The 16,852-nt window shown below is 40.0% G+C and overlaps 2 protein-coding genes across 2 annotated transcripts; both read left to right on the forward strand.

Annotated features, from left to right (window-relative positions):
- Window positions 1–1,186: 1,186 nt before the first annotated feature.
- prdm4 (PR domain containing 4) lies at window positions 1,187–9,424 on the forward strand. Its single transcript, XM_038274569.1, has 12 exons — window positions 1,187–1,279; window positions 1,555–1,606; window positions 1,710–1,825; window positions 3,549–3,737; window positions 4,186–4,959; window positions 5,288–5,437; window positions 5,522–5,640; window positions 5,728–5,813; window positions 5,897–6,024; window positions 7,173–7,718; window positions 8,343–8,511; window positions 8,594–9,424. The coding sequence occupies exons 3-12, from the start codon at window positions 1,711–1,713 to the stop codon at window positions 8,955–8,957; spliced, it is 2,640 nt and encodes an 879-aa protein (XP_038130497.1). The 5' UTR covers window positions 1,187–1,279; window positions 1,555–1,606; window position 1,710; the 3' UTR covers window positions 8,958–9,424.
- Window positions 9,425–9,664: 240 nt separating this feature from the next.
- On the forward strand, window positions 9,665–16,633 carry tmem209 (transmembrane protein 209). Its single transcript, XM_038274500.1, has 15 exons — window positions 9,665–9,753; window positions 10,050–10,208; window positions 12,409–12,467; window positions 12,781–12,912; window positions 13,012–13,241; window positions 13,326–13,530; window positions 13,668–13,843; window positions 14,438–14,509; window positions 14,610–14,706; window positions 14,784–14,909; window positions 15,004–15,101; window positions 15,197–15,311; window positions 15,398–15,495; window positions 15,575–15,648; window positions 15,814–16,633. The coding sequence occupies exons 2-15, from the start codon at window positions 10,069–10,071 to the stop codon at window positions 15,866–15,868; spliced, it is 1,677 nt and encodes a 558-aa protein (XP_038130428.1). The 5' UTR covers window positions 9,665–9,753; window positions 10,050–10,068; the 3' UTR covers window positions 15,869–16,633.
- The last annotated feature ends 219 nt before the right edge of the window (window positions 16,634–16,852 follow it).

A 16,852-nucleotide genomic window follows, 5' to 3' on the forward strand; every position in this document is an offset into this window, starting at 1 on the left:
AGGTTGCTTCCCCATGTTATTTTGAATTTTTCCATTTTAAAATGTTCCTGTTGTAAAGTTTAAAAATAAATTGATTTATTTTCTTCTTAACACTGTTGTTTCACAGTCTGACAGACAGTTAAGTTATATAACTATCATGTTAAATAACTGATGCTAAAAGCGTATGTCGTCATGGAAAGATTAAAAACACACTCCACTATTCATGACCATTCTTCCCCCATGAATCAAGAAATAAGAAAATATTATTGATCTCACATCACTATTTTTTTTGTACCCTGCTGATGTGATTTTTACAGATTTTCCATTTTTATCAAATATTCATTATATTCATTAACCTTTTAAAGCCTGATCCAAGAATAAAACAAAACAGAAAATTACTTTTTTTTTGTTTGAATTCCTTATTTGCCCTTTTAACAAAATATGTAAAAAGAAAAGACAGAAATACATTTTTTTAATTAATAATTTATTACTATGCGATAAGTCAAGATTATTTTTTGTGTAGTCTTCTACTGGCTGTTATCAGGTATATCTGATTGTGTACAATAGGATTTTGAGCAAAGTTTTTACCATTTAATTATGCAAAAGGTGTCAGATGCAAAACATTTCAGAAACCGTGTGTATCAAATATGATACATTTGGCATTATAGGGTTAAACTGTTAGAACAAATCAGAAGTCTTAATTTAAAACTCCTAATAAGTAAAAATCACTCTATGTGTGATCTCATATTTAATATGAATCCAACTGCTCTGTCAAGGTATTCAGAGCTTTGTTAGAGAAATAAATCAACCAAAGGCATCATGCAATTTTCAATAATGTAATATGCTATAATGTACAGTTATATAACATAATATAATATAATACAATACAATACAATACAATAAATAAATAAGGTAGTTATTACAAAGACAAATAGATAAAGAAGCTAATTAAAACAGATATATACATTAATGTCTCACTTTATAATTTAATTTCTACCAGCATTTATTGGTTTATTGTACTTTTGGGGGCAATTAATTGTATGCTTATTTATTTATTGAGCATTTATTAATTTATGTATTTATTTTTAAATATGACCGGATTGGTCTTCCACAGAAGACCAAAAAACCTAAAATGAATAAATATATAAATAAATAAATACACACCGCTGGTCAACCGATACAAAATAACTTTATTGATATAGAAACGTCTTCACAATGGAAAGCGAACCGTATAATCCGGGAATGCGCATGCGCAACATCGATCCGCTGTCATGGCTTCTTCCAGGGAGCTTTTGTTTTGGTATGTTGTTCTTTCTCGACAAATTGGGAATATATCTGCAAGAACGTAAACATTTTTTCCTTCCGCTTTGGGAAACTCTGCTCCGTTGGTATTATCCGTGGAGACGTGACTTTTAAATAGCAATGATACGTTTATAAACAAAGAAAGATAATGTTTGTTTTGTTGTTGCTAACAAGCTAGCTACATCGATGCCGTTTGTTATATTTATCAAACGGGTAAATACTCTTGTCTTGTCTTGTTCATGCTTTTGAAGTTATGTCCCTTTATTCCCACAGGGGATTAAGTAGCGTTGAAATATTAAAGAACTACAGCAGTGTTTGAATTCAGGTAAGCTAAACGCTTACAGTCGTCTGCTAAATATGCTAATTTGATGCTAATTGGCTCATTGACTGGTTTTCTGGCTCTGATGAATTTTCTGTTGATTGTTCAGGATGAATGACAGGAACCTGAGTCCAGTGGGTATGGACCAGCTCAGTGTCCCCTCAGTGAGCTCCAGCCACCTGGGTCTACCCACTTCTCCCACGCACAATCCAATCCCCACCCCAGGTATGGAAACTCATGCAGCAACTTTTTTTCTTGCTAAAGACAATCCGGATTTAATCGGATTTACCCCACAATCCTTGTCTTTATTCATTGTGTTCACATTTCCTGGGCTGCCAACTTTTCACCAAACCTTGGGGTGAGATTTTGAAATAACCTTTTAGGGTTCGATGAGGATAGGTGCAGCTGTAGGTTGGAGGTTTTCAGAGGATTTAACTGAAACAAAGTCTCATTTTTATGCAACAGCAAATGTTACTGAGTAACAATAAGTGGTCTGTAGTTATGGGGAACATTTTTGTCACAATATACATTATTTTCTACATTCTGGTGATTTTTAGAGAATTGAAGTAAAGCAGATTGGGCTCTACTAAAATACTTTCATCTTAAATATACTTTAAACTAAGAATTGTTAAAGATAGGCTAAAGCTGCGTTCACACCAAATGCAGCAGGAGCAGCAGACGCAGCTAGTATACATGCAGAGTCAATGGTTGATGTGCGTCAAGGAGCAGCAAATTGTCCCACAGCACGTTTTGAGCAGCAGGCGCAGCGCGTCTGAGCATCTGACCCTCAAATACGCTGCTGCTCGAGGTGGAAAAATTGAACTTTTGCTGCTCGACGCACCGCATCAACCAATCAGAGAAGCTGATCTGGGAGCTGCCCGTGAGACAGACACCTCTCTGATGATACAGAGCATTATGATCACTCCCCTGAAACAGTTTATATACGCATAAATTAACCTAAAATGGTGAAACCTGCCGACAAAATAGGTTCGCTTTTATTATCCTGGTGCCTGCAGTTTGGATTACGTTCATGAAAACCGCCTTCCAGCCGCCGAGGCGAACAGCGAGGAGGCGACCGGGCCATAGGCTGCTGTTGAATGGGATTCCTACTGACAGCGCACCGCTGGTATGTGGGGGTCTGAGCGATCACAGCAAATATAGCTGCCAGGCAAAGAAAGGATAGAGTAGCTCCGCCCAAAGCCCGTCAGACCTCCCTTTCCACTGTGCAGCCAGAGCAGCAAAGATGCTTCAGCCGCGCATCAGAACTAAACAGGTACAAGCAGCAAAAAAGAAGCAGCAGACACATTTTTGCTGCTCCTGCTGCGTTTGGTGTGAACGCAGCATTACAGAATATATTAAACAATGGGGAACTAATAAGCTATTACTGGATTACTGACACTGATACAGTAACCAGTGCAATTGAAATCTATGTAAACTACACTGTCTATGAATATTTGGTAATAGGCTAAGGAATAAAAAGACTCATTTGGTTTTCTCTTACAATTGACAAAACAGCTAAACAATTCAGGCCTTCTAGGAGGCTGTAGATTTTATAAAAACTCACCATGACAGGTGAAAGCATTTCTCTTGATGTTTCAGTTTGGAAGGTGTGATGGAAAATAAGTTTTTAAACATATTCAATGGACCAAAATAAACCTGGCTAGTCCTTGTGTGTTTGCACTAAGGTTGTGTTAAAAACGCGTACTGGATTTTGATCACCATGGTATTTTTATACATAAATAAGTGGAACGGAATTGAGTTTCAATGTCATTTTTTAGTTTGAGAAATTGGGAATATGAAGTGAGAGTGTGTGAAGACACTGAGATGGGTAAGTCTAACTCCCAATGGGTGAGAGTTGACAGCCCTGCATTTCAATTAAATCTTAAAAAAGGAACAAATGTTTACATATTTCCAGACTCATCCTTTCATTCATGTTTATTTTGATCAGGCATGCCTGTGGCTATCCCCAACCTGGGTCCTTCCCTCGGCTCCCTCCCCTCTGCGCTCTCTCTGATGCTTCCCATGGGTCCGCTGGGTGATAGAGGGGTGATGTGTGGCCTTCCTGAGAGGAATTACTCCCTGCCTCCTCCTCCATATCCCCACCTGGAGAGCAGTTACTTCCGACACCTACTGCCAGGTCAGTTCTTCTTTTGAAAAACTTTTTTTTTAAATAAAAATAAAGAACTGTGGAAAGGTTTGGGTTTCATTTCTTTATCTTTTTTTTATTTATTTAAAGCCTAATCTCGTTAGATTATTAGATTAGATAGATTTAAGATTATTTGCAAACACAATTTATACAATTTATCGATCCATTGCCTTATCCATTTGTTTGGATGAACAGATTTGAAGTCGTAGGGAAATCATATTTAAATGTCAAATCATTCTGGTTTAAATATGTATATAAATGTACTTTTTATCAAACGATATTGTCCCAAAATTTGGAAAATTTCTATTTCCCTAAGGCTTTAAACACTCTAGAACTTTATCTAATATTTCCAATGCATCAGCGCTTTTATTATAAAAGCTAGATGCTAAATAATATGTTTTACCTCACTGATTAAAGTATTCCTTTCTTTTTTTTGAAGGTATTTTGTCCTACCTGGCTGACCGTCCGCCTCCTCAGTATATACATCCCAGCAGCCTTAGCATGGATGGCTCCCTGTCTGTTTCCAGCAACAATCCCTCTAGTTTGGACCCCTACAGTGGAACTGGGGGCCCACTGGAGCAAGGCCTGGTGCCCATGGATACAAGACAGGTCAGCGGTCAGGGAGACCTTCACCAGGCTGGCCCTCATGAGCTGGACTCAACAGGGCTGGCAATGGAGTCTCGTGTTAACAGCCCCCTGTCCCCTGACCGGATGGGGGAGGAGCTTACCAACATGGATGGGGTCGGGGTGGTGGCGGTGTCCGACGCCCAGCAGCTCGGTGGAGGAAGGCAGCCTCAGCCCCATGAAGCCCTGACAGGGGTGGACTCCTCTGGTGGGGTGATGCCACTTCATGGACCTCCTGTGTTGGAACTGCCTGTGGTGATGGAGTCGGATCACATGGGAGGCAGAGTGGGAACCTCCGGGACGGGAGGAGGAGGAGGCGGTGGGCTCGGGGAGCAGCTCCACGGGAATGGAGAAATGAACCCCGGCGTGGTGAGCGTAGTGCTCACAGGCTCCATGTCCAACCAGAGCCAACTTGAACCTGTGTCTCTCCATGGACACACCGGGATGGGTCTGGAGGCGGTGAATGTATCCTCCATCACTGCTGAGGTGTCCTTAGGTGCAGAAAACAACCTGGTCCTCGTCAATCCCACCCTGCAACTGGAGGATCCTGCTCCCAATAAGGAGAACATGGCCGCTCCCTGCTCCATCTGTGAGTATAAACAAATGAATTAATAACAGTGAAAAAGAATTCAGAGTTCTGGAGTATTTCTCAAAGCATCTGTCTTATCCTGCTGTGTATAATTTAATCTACATCTCTGACAGGAGGAGCAAATTTAAATTAAACATTTCACAAATCAGGGTTTTGTTGACATGAAGAAAACCTTAATAAGTTCCAATGACTAACCAAAACTAAATACACTGAATGTGTTTTTATTTTAATCTCTCAAAATGAGGAAGTATATTAAAATAGTATGAATACATAAGTACAGTGCAGTAACTACTCCGCCCCCCTCTAACCTAGCTTCATTTGCTTTTAGGGTGCACGCTGTGTGAGCGCTCGTATACCTCAGACTGTCCGGAGCACGGCCCGGTCACCTTTATCCCTGACACGCCCATCCAAAGCAGGGCTCGCCTCTCTCTGCCGCGTCCTCTCTGTCTTCGTATCTCTGTGACTGATGAGCCACTTGGTAGGCTTTGATTTCTCTCGCCGTTAACTGAAGGTTTCACCATTGGTGTGAGCAGATCTAAACGTTCCTGTAAAACTTTTACAGGAGTATTTGCACGGGACGTCATTTCTCCAAGGACCTGCTTCGGACCGATGGTTGGCCAGCACTGTAGCAACGTGGATCTCTCTAATTGGCCCGAAAAGGATGCGCCTCAGATTTGGAAGGTGTGATGTTTTGCAGCTGTTTAAAATTGTGTGCATTAATACTTTTCTATAAAGCGAATGGCTGGAAATGCACGTTCTTTGTCGTAGATGTACCACAACAATGTGCTGGAGTTCTACATTGTGACGACAGATGAGAACGAGTGCAACTGGATGATGTTTGTGCGCAAGGCGAGGTAGATTGCTGATCTCTCTGTGTACAGATAATGGAGGAAGCCTCCTTCCATTAAAGATAAAACACAGTGTTTGTGTTTTTTAGGAGCCAAGAAGAGCAGAACCTGGTGGCCTACCCAGCCAACGGTAAACTGTTCTTCTGCGCAACCACAGAGATTCACCCTGACCAGGAGCTGCTCTTCTACTACAGCCCAGACTACTGCAGGCTGATGGGTGAGAGGACTAGTTTGCATAGTCTAATGATGAGGTCATCCAGCATGTCATCTCTTGTCTTTGTCCTTCTCATATCCTTGTCTCCCCTCTACTTATCTACATTCCTTACCTACCTTCCTTATTCCTTCATTCCTTTTATTAATGTGTCCTTATTCCTTCCTTCGGTACGTAAAATAATAATTAAAATAATTGAACTTTATTGATCTCACATTGAAGAAATGTATCTCTGCATTTAACCCATTTATCCCCTTGTGGAGTAGTGGGCTGCCATTGTGCTGCTTCTGGAGAGCAGTGTGGGGTTAAAGGTGCTGTAGGAGTTCTTGGAAAACGGTTCCATTAGGCTATATTTTTTGAACATACACAACCATGCCTCTCCCTTCAGATCACCACTTGAAACCATGCCTTCAAAACACCTGAACGCGCATGCTGTCTGCAGCGCTTCTAGAGCAACAGAAGCAGCGCTGATGATGCAGAGCGCTATGATTACTCCTCTGAAACAGTTTATTAATGCCTATATTAACAGAAAATACCGAAACTTAAATTAACGACTACAGTGCAGCACGTAGTCAAAACAGGGAGCCAGCGGGGGACGGAGCGTCCGAACCTGACCCGGTAACAGTAGCCTAGACAACGGTATCCCCGTACTTCTCCCCGCTTTCCTTAGGGTACGCGCACAGGGGGAGTGACAAGCAGACGACCATGATTTATGTGTCAGGAACCAGTTGTGTACAATGTACTGTCTTTTTGGATTTGTTGGGGTTATTCATTGATTTCTCACTGTATCGGGGACCATTTATTAAAAGCGGCTGTGGAGGATCTTCGAGCCACATGGTAAAAAATGCGTCAGAAAAGATCTCCTACTGCACTTTAAGGGCCTTTACTCAGGGAACCAGAGTGGCAGTCTGTGGGAGCGGGGCTCAAACTCAGAACCTCAGGATTCCAAGCTCTATACCCTAACCACTAGGCCACCACTCCCTTTCAAGTGTCCTTATTCCTTCCTTTCATTCATTAAATTGTCCTAATTTCCTCCCACTGTATAAATGTTAGTTTGGTAAACATGGTTTGGAATCAGCATATTGGAATAAGAATAGTTTTGCTCTGGATAGTCTTTATTAAAGATCGATTACTCTCTCCTTGTATGCTTCCAGGTGTTCCTCAGGTACCTGATGGCCAGATCTGCCAGTGTGGCAAAGAGTGCTCATCATTCTCTGAGTTAAAGTCTCATCTCAACAGCCATAATAGTAACCACAGCCATTCCCAGCCTCCTCACTGCCACAGCCCATCGCTTCAGCACCACACTCAGACCCAGCAGCAGCAACCAGCACCACCTCAGCAGCAACAAGAGCTGCAGTCACAGCAACCTCAACACGTTCCCTCTGAGGAGAAGCTCCTCAATGGCACGTCAAGTTCCTCGTCCTCACCTTGGCCCTGTAACAATCCCGCCGCAGGTCAAACAAACGGCGACAGCAGCCGCAACGGGAACTCCAACAATGCTGCCACCAGAGGTAAAGGGCAGGGCAGCGTGCGGGAGAAGAAGTTCAAATGCAGCATGTGCTCTCGGGCATTCATCACCTCCACTAAGCTAAACGTGCACTTCATGGGGCATGTGGGGATGAAGCCTCATAAGTGTGAGTACTGCAGCAAGGCGTTCAGTGATCCCAGCAACCTCAGGAAGCACCTCAAGATTCACACAGGTACTTTAAGCTGCTCTATTTACCTGTAGCATTCTATCCATGAGGAAAAAGGTGGACTGCTTAGACCTGTTCATTTTAAATAGAATAAAGAACTGAGATTTCAGCTAAACGAGAATCTTAAAGTTTGCTGCAAAAGTAATAATATCAACTAAACTTTTCAATATGTAACCACGTTATAACCTCCAAATTAAAGATTTTGAAGATTATATATGACAAGCTAACACAAATGCAACTGCTACACGGATACAAATCTACTAGGTGTATCTTTTATTTTGAAATGATTAAATAAACCTCCAGTGTAGCTAATTGCTTTCAGAAGTCACCTATTAAGGAACTGGAAATTCAATTAAATTTGATTTAACTTCTGTAAAAATCCAGAACATGACTGTTAATAAAATGAATGAGGAAAAGCATCATGGATCACAGCAGATGGGTCAGGAAGAAGGTTCTGGGAGTTAAAAGCTGGAAAAGATATTAAAAAATTTATATATTTTTGCCATCCTCTGAAAAATGATACCTTATTAAGTAGTGATATTTAATAAAGGTTGGATATAATAATTAATGGGTTATTTATCAGGGAGAAACTGCTAACAAATGGAAACCTTTTTTTTTTTATTTTAACAGGTCAGAAGAACTTTAAATGCACAGTTTGTGGGAAGTCATTCACGCAGAAATCTCACGTTGCTTCACATATGCTCATCCACACTGGTGCAGAGAAACTCAAGTGTGACCTTTGCGACAAATCATTTATCCGCAAACAAGACCTGAGACAACACATGTTCTCTCACACAAAGTAGGTAGTTTATTACACCCTTCCTCTAATGATTACCCTCCAGGAAGGTTTTGATGTTAAATATGTTTCCATATCTCCACAGTGAGCGCCAGATTCAGTGCACAAAGTGCAACAAGCACTTCCTGAAAACCAACCACCTGAAGAAGCACATGAACTCTCATGAGGGTAAAAGAGACTTTGTCTGTGAGAAGTGCCACAAAGCTTTCCTCACTAAATACCACCTCACACGTCACCTTAAGATCTGCAAAGGGCCCAAGAGAGACAGAACGACTCGAAAGGAGCAGAATGCTTTAAAGGAAGAGGAGGAGGAAGACGAGGAAGAAGATGAGGAGGAAGAAGAGGAGAATAGAGGAAGAAGAGGAGGTGTAGAGAGACTGAATGATGAGGATTATGGTTTAGATGTTGGAGGTTATAACTCTGAAAAATCCCTTTCCCCTCCTCATTAAGACAGAGTGCCTCTTGGAATATTTGTTTTATTTATTTACTGTATACATTGCTATTCTTTACACATATATGCCACATTCTACAAAAAAGTGATGCTACATTATATGATGTAACAATTATTTTAAAATTCTTCTAAAATATTATTGCTGCTATAGTATTATATATGTAAAATTCTGTTTATTATGCCTTGTCTGTTTTAATATTTCTTGAGTTTATTGGTTATTTTATAATGTCTTGACATTGTTGTAACTATTACCCTACTTATTTTACAGGAATTGCCATTTTCTGTACCAGAAAAGGGCTTCTGTGTCAGTGTTTTGTCAAATGTTTTAAAAATAAAATTGAAATCTATAATTTTTTTGCCTGCAAGAATAGAGTAAATGACATGTGACACCAGCCGGTATAAACTACTGCTGGTAGCAAGCTGCAAAATACTTACATTTAACAAATAAATATAGGAATATTTTCAGACTCATTATACCATCCGTGTGAGAAGCATGTTGGTCTTTGCCGCCCCCTGTTGGCACATTAGAAAATAAGCCACAGTCGGCATTCGTATTGGGTCGAATACTAATGCTATTTCCTGGCTGATTTCTATTTCAATACAAACCAACTCGCCTATAAAATATAAAAGGGGCGTACATATATTTTTCGACAATTGTTATGATTTTTTTTTTTATTAAGGTAAAGTAATTTATATGAGTCCTATTTTGAAATTCCTGCACCGGAATTGAAATTTCGACTTCCTGTTTGGAAATACAAATATCCAGCGCCGGTGCTTTCATTCACTTCAGCGTGGTATGTGTTTTACTCTCATTTTTATACTATAATTTTGATTTTTGTGAACTTTTTAAGCTTTTGTATTCACAAACATAACATAATTTTAAAGTAAACGCAGACTTCCGGTGCGCCTCTGCTGCTTTTGTGCTAGCTAACGGTTTAGCTAGCAGCTCTGCTGACATTAACGTTAAATAACAATATTTCATGTCACCTACTTTAACTTTACTCATTAAATAAGGCTTCTAACTTCACTTATTACTCTAATTTCTTATGCAATTTTTTTTATTTATTGTTTTTTTCGTACTTTTTCCCAGCCTGCCCTGAGTGACAGCTATGCTGACCCCACAGAAGGAAGGGATGCCCAGCATGATAGACAGGGCGCTGAGGATGAGGAGGGAGGAGCAGGCGAGGCAGATCGTCCTCGCCTGGGCAGTTCTTAACGTGTCCCTAGCTGGCATGATTTACACTGAAATGTAAGCATTTATAATAGATAAGTTGCTATAATATTTTCATTTTGTAAATTTGTATATTAATGTGTAAGGATAATTATCAATGAAGATTAGGGCTGGGTATTTTGGCCAAATTCCTAAATCGATTCAAGTTTGATTCATACAGTTCTAAATCGATACATTTCGATTCAATCTGTTTTTACAATAATGAAAGTGGTTCAACTTTTTATTTTTTCTTGGCATATAAAATACCAAACTTGTAAATCAGACAGTTTAAGCTTGTGATGTGTACAAAACTGTCTCAAAAGTGCAAATTTGTTTGTGAAAAGTGAAAAAGGGAGACCTCGCTCGAGCAGGCAGACATGACACAGCAGACATGCATGAGCTGCATTATTTCCACTGCACAAACCATATTTGCAGCGTTGTCTGTAACAAATACAGGGTGTTTTCTGGTCAGCCCCCATTTGTTAATGACTTCAGTCAACCTATTTGCTATACTTGCAGCTGTCTGGCTTGAAGTCATCTTGGTGGTCTGTAGCACGAGATGCAAGGCGCCACTCATCATCAGTGTAGAGGGACGTCACCTTAATGTCACATATCCAGCACATTATCTTTAGCTGTTCTAAATCCAAAATGGTTCCAGACATCAGACTTCAGTTGGGACAGCTTGCTGAGCGGTGTGTTACTTGGGTTGGCGTTTGAATGTGAACGTCATGCCCTACACATCGATTTTGCAAAAATGTAAAGGAGTCGATCCAAAATCGATTAGATAGATTTTTTTTAACCCAGCCCTATTAAGGATGTGTGAGTGTATTACACAATGGTATTGCCTGCCTGTTGCATGTCAGAACTGATGTTTTCCACAATAGTTAACCCTTTAAAGCCTGACAGAACATGATACTTTGAGAACAAGATACATTTTTATACGTTAAATTACATCTTTTATTTGCATCAGTTTGGATATATTACTCATTTCTATATAATTATTTTTATATTTTCCATTCACTACATGTGTCTGATTATGTAAGTGAGGGTTTCAAGAACAAAACATCCCACTGATGATGCAGAGGATTCAAAAACTCAGGTATCAAATATGATACTTTTTGCTTTAAAGGGTTAATCTAATTAGGACAGTTCCTCTGTCTGGATATATAGTTATAATTTTCATTTTGTACGTGGCAAAAATTTGGAAATGTAATGATAGAGATGTCCTTCAGCTAAGAACGTAGTGTAATATTTTGATAAGGCTGGAGCCATGGACGTTTCTTCTTCTGCTAACGTTTATGATGTTAAATAAGATGATGTGGCAGACTGGAAATGTATAAAATGCCTTTTCAACTTTTAATTGGGGCCATTTTCTAAGAGGTGAGCCTGGAGGGGAACAGCTGCCTTTTGTAAACCTTAAAGCCAGGCGTACACTCTGCGATTTTTTTCAATCCCTGCACATATTCACTATATTCGTGCAGGGTTTCGTCATACGGTGTGAGTTCACAGCTCACGATGCATGTTCAGCCCAGCGCTCTGATTCGATCTATCTGCTCTGCAGTGACATGGAGCTACTCTGGCTCATCTATCTGGAAGCCAAATGAGTAGAAGAGGAATAGCAATTTCTACAATATAGTGCTGAAAGCCCTAAAAAGAAAAGGTGACGACGTATTTGGACAAAGACATGGCTGAGCAAATGTGGTTACTACAGTCTTTCAGTTCTACAGAGAGAACCCCATTTCACTCATTGCACCCCTGGCATGCTTCTGTGTTTACATCTGAGAGGAAGAAGGAAAAAGAAGAATCCTTGTTTGCGCACTGAGCGATTTGCCCACGACAGTCGGGTGATTTTCTCCCAACCTTACGATTTCTGATCGGGAGTTGGTCGTTAGAAGCTGATCGCCCCCTGGTTACACCCTGTACTTTACATGACGCACAATCAGGCTGGAAAGTGGCCCGATCGAAAAATTCTTGCACGACTGGAAAATCGCCCCAAAAGGGGCAAAAAATCGCACAGTGTAAGCCCGGCTTAAGCAATTTTTCTGATCTTAGTAAGATTACAATTTCTATCAGAATCTGTTGTCATGTCTCCTGGTTATTTAATAAATTTAAGTTGAGAAATGTTATTTAAAGAGTTTGTCCCGAGTGATCTCTTTTCAGGGAATTGAACCAGAGAGATAGAGCTTCAGGGTGCATTGAGCCTATCTTTAACAAATAGTTATGCTTGTTACCTCTGTAGGTCCGGGAAGCTGCTGAGTAGGTACTATAACATCACCTACTGGCCCATCTGGTACATCGGTGAGATCCTGTTACCCTTTCTTACTACTGCTTAAATGTTGGCCTGTTATCTTTCAATGAATTGATTCTCTGTTCTTTCCTACAGCCTGTTTTTATTTAAGGCCAAACCTTTAAAGTTTGATCTCTGTAGAAATGCCTGCCAAAAGTTAATGCTGATATTTGGACAAAAAGCAACTTTAAATCTAGATTTTTTGCATAAAAACCTTTTGAATCTAGAGATGTAAAATGGATCAAATGATTTGGTTACATGTATTTTATGTATTACTTTCTGTTGTCTAAAACTCTGTTATGTTTGTTCTTTTTGTTCTTCTAGAACTTGTTCTGGCTTCGCTCTTCAGTCTCAATGCTCTGTTTGACTTCTGGAAGTATTTTAAATACACAATGTCTCCGTCCACTATTGCTGTTACCCCTCAGCAGCATAACCTTCTGGGTTTAAGGAACACAAGTAAATATCCCTTTATTTGTAAAGAGGAAATATTTTTTCTTTTTTTTTTCTAACTGCCTGGTAATTGTTGTTGTTTCTATTTTGACATTCACCTTACAGATATCCAGGCTTCTCCTCCCCAAAAGCCAGAAAAGAAAGAGGCTCCAGCTCCAGATCAGACTTCCCCACTTCAGGGGCAGAGCGTGCTGAGCTTCAGTCCATCCCGTCCAGCTTCAAGCAGCCCTAAGTTCTCCCCCAGCTGTACAGCTGGGTACAGCCCTCCTCTGGGAAGTCCATCCCCATCAGGCAGTGCAGGAGGACCTTTTACCCCCTCAGTGGCCTTTGGAAAGGTGCATGATGTTTTTAACAAACAAAAAAGGAGCCAAAATGGCTTCTAAATTAATGTTATATATTTTATTTTGCTCACATGCTAGGTGCTGAACTACAGTCCATCTTCGGGCTCTTCACCCTACCAGAATACTATTGGGCAAGCTGAAGGCTCTAGCTTGAGAGCTCGATATCGAACATCTCCCTCTGTGTTTAATTCCCCTGGAAGCAAAGAGGACTACATGGAGGATCTGAAAAGTCTGGAAAGGTTTCTGCGTTCTGAAGAGGAGAAAAGCCATCGCAGTCACCTAGGTGGGAAGAAGTTGAGACCAGTTCATGTCTATTTATGCCTTTTATACACAAACTTCCATTTTACCATTCAATATACCAATCATTTCACTCAATTCATTCTATATGAATTCAGTTTGGTTTCTTCATTTTACCTGCAGGCAGCCCAGAGTCTGTGTCTCCTAACCACAGCCCTACTTTCTGGAACTACAACCGTTCTGTGGGCGATTACGCACAGAGCCTGAGGAAATTCCTGTACCAGCCGGCGTGCCGCTCTCAGGCGCCGTCTGCCCACAAGGATGAGGCGGACCTGGGTTCCAAACATGCTGCAGAAGAGGTCTGCACGTTGCCAAGCCAAACTTTTTTTTTTTTACACTCCTGTCTCTTTAAACAAGTTTTACACTTCAAAAACCAAACACTTCAGTGTATTTTGTGCTATATGTGATGAACCAGGAAGACTTCAGCAAACAGGCGATAAGTAGAAATAGTCCATCTGTGCATAATTTAGTTATTATCTGCATTCAACCAACCTAGAGTCACTATTTTGCTTCTCTATACATCTAAAGACTGGAAGTCTTCCCCAAGCTTTTTAAAATGACTCAGACTCTGTTAGATGGATTAATGTTATCTTTATAAACATTAATTATTCAGTTATTCCTCATATCTTCAAATGGATTTAAGTCTAGACTTTGACTAGACCATTAATATGGACACCTCTAAAACGTTTAATTGAGCTGCATCTGCGTTTAAGTGCTTTATCTTCCTGGAAGGGAACTCTCCTGAAGGAACGCATTCCCACATCATCGTACCGCCACCACCTTGGTTCACTTTTGTTTAGAAAAACTATGTTTGTATAGAGATTAAATGTGTTTATTTAAACTTTTTTTTATACATATATATTTTTTATTTTTACGTCATTTTGCACGTAAAGGTTTGGGCCAGGATCACCACCAGTCGTGCAGTGGTGGACCGTATCGACAGCTGGACAGCTAAGCTTAGAAACGTGAGTACTGAATTATTGGATTGTTCACATGGTCTGTAAGTTCTAAAATTCGTGCAAAAAAATTCCAGCATTGACTTAATGCAAACCTTTATGCCTGCAGTGGATCAGTGACACCATCTTGGTCCCTCTGGTCAAAGAGATCGACAATGTGAACAGTCAGCTGAGGAGGATGGGCTGTCCGGAGCTTCAGATCGGAGGTTAAACCTGCTGGAAATGCTGCATGTAGAATTTCTGCATTAAATGTGTCAAAAACGTTTCTTCTTCTCTCCACCAGAGGCCAGCATTAGCAGTCTGAGACAGGCAGCAGTGATGAAAGCCTCATTAATCCCCACCCTGACCTCTATTGTTCAATACTTGGACATTACACCCAACCAGGAATATCTAGTGGATCGCATCAAAGGTCGGTTCAGACATGCAATTTTTTGCTCATAATTTCTCTACTGTTCAGGCGCAAAAAATAAAAATCCAAGTATATGTGTTGTTTATTGCTTTAGAGCTATCTCACAGTGGCTGCATGAGCTCTTTTCGCTGGAACGGTGGCGGTGATCTGAAGAACAGGAAGTGGGACACGGATCTCCCGACTGACTGTGCTGTGAGTTTGCAAACAAAGATCTGCAAACTATATTTACAGAAGTCCCCCTGCTTTCCTCTCTCAACCTGAGCTCATGCTTCTCATCTCTCTCTCAGATCCTCATGCATGTGTTTTGCACATATTTGGACTCCAGACTGCCCCCACATCCCAAATATCCAGACGGGAAGACTTTTACTTCCCAGCACTTCAGCCACACTCCTGACAAACCTGGTGAGAGCTCATCTGTCAAAAGAGCGGGAGTGAAAAAACAACCTTTCCTGCATTTGATTTATATTTTGTTTTATGAACTCCTGTAGATGTTACCAAAGAGAACCTCTTCTGCATTCACCAAAGCAGCACCACGCCCCCTCACTACCAGCTGATATACCAAGGCCATATCTACAGTCTTCCTAAGGTGAATGAATGCTAAATACCTTATTTAGATTTTTAAAATCAAAGTAGAATTGTTAGACTTCATCTTGTTTCTGTTATAGGGAAGGAATAACCTGTTTCACACGATCCTCATGTTCCTCTATGTCATTAAGACCAAGGAGTCAGGAATGCTGGGGTGAGCTCTTCCTATGTTATTAATGAAGAATCATTGTAGCAAATTATTGTAAAACATTGAATACATTTGATGTATTAAAAAACTGACTGATCATATGTTTGGGATTACTTTTGACTATATTTATCTTGAATAATGTGTTTCTTATCCTTTTTATTTCTTTCCCAGGAGGGTGAATCTGGGTCTCTCCGGTGTGAACATCCTCTGGATTTTTGAAAACTGATGCAATGTTTTAAAAGACACAAGCAGCTGCTAAGGATGAGTTTTTTTGTTTTGTTTTTTCTTCTGCAATGCAGTGATCAGTTTAACTCTTTTAGGGTCACACGACAAACAGCTGTTTGCTCCGAAGAGAGAACTGCATGCACATCTATGGACATTTCCTCTGCTGGATGAATGCTGTGTTCACAGTTTCAGAGCACATTTCTGTTACTTTTAGTCCTGAGGATGCAGTTTTTATTTCCTTTTTCTGATTGAGAATGTATCCGCATGGCAGCCTTGTAAATTATATACCTCAAATTATAACTGAATGACAACAAAACTCAGTTAGAGGAATGTAAATATTTTTCTTGGAAACATCTGCAAACTGTCATTTGTATTCTCCTTTTTTTAAATATCACTGCTCAGACTGTCATCACAATCTAGCCCCTTTGTTTACATTATTAATAAAGGAGTATAAGGATGCAGGAAATTATGGAGAAATGTGCTTTGGACAACTGTTAAGTGACCTTTTAGGTGTTTTTAATAAAGAACCACATTTTTTTCAAAGTTCTCGCCTTTATACCTTGTGAGGTTCCTTTATTCAAACATTTCTTGTGACGTGTGTCGATTAATTCACTAGAACAAAAGTAAAAATGCTATTATCAGTTTATGTATTTCAATACCACTCTCATCCGCATGGTGGCAGTGTCGCTCTCTTTATGATTTGACCTTACTGCTGTACCAATTGTGCCATCGCAGATACCCTGGTGTTTTGTTTTGATGATCTCTTTAACTAGATGAAAAATGAAGACAATGTGTGGAATATCTCATGTTAAATCCGAATAAATGTAAATGTCCTGTAGCTAATGCGGAACATTGTACTGAAAAATAATTTTAAAGTAAGCATGTATTTTTGTGACGTATTTCAATGTATCTACAAATATTACTATTGATTTTGGGAATATTCAGTTACTTATTCAATGTTAAATATTGAATATATTTCCAGAGA

This window comes from Cyprinodon tularosa, unplaced genomic scaffold, assembly GCF_016077235.1.
Source record: "Cyprinodon tularosa strain WSP-4 unplaced genomic scaffold, ASM1607723v1 ctg92, whole genome shotgun sequence".
Lineage (NCBI taxonomy): Eukaryota > Metazoa > Chordata > Actinopteri > Cyprinodontiformes > Cyprinodontidae > Cyprinodon > Cyprinodon tularosa.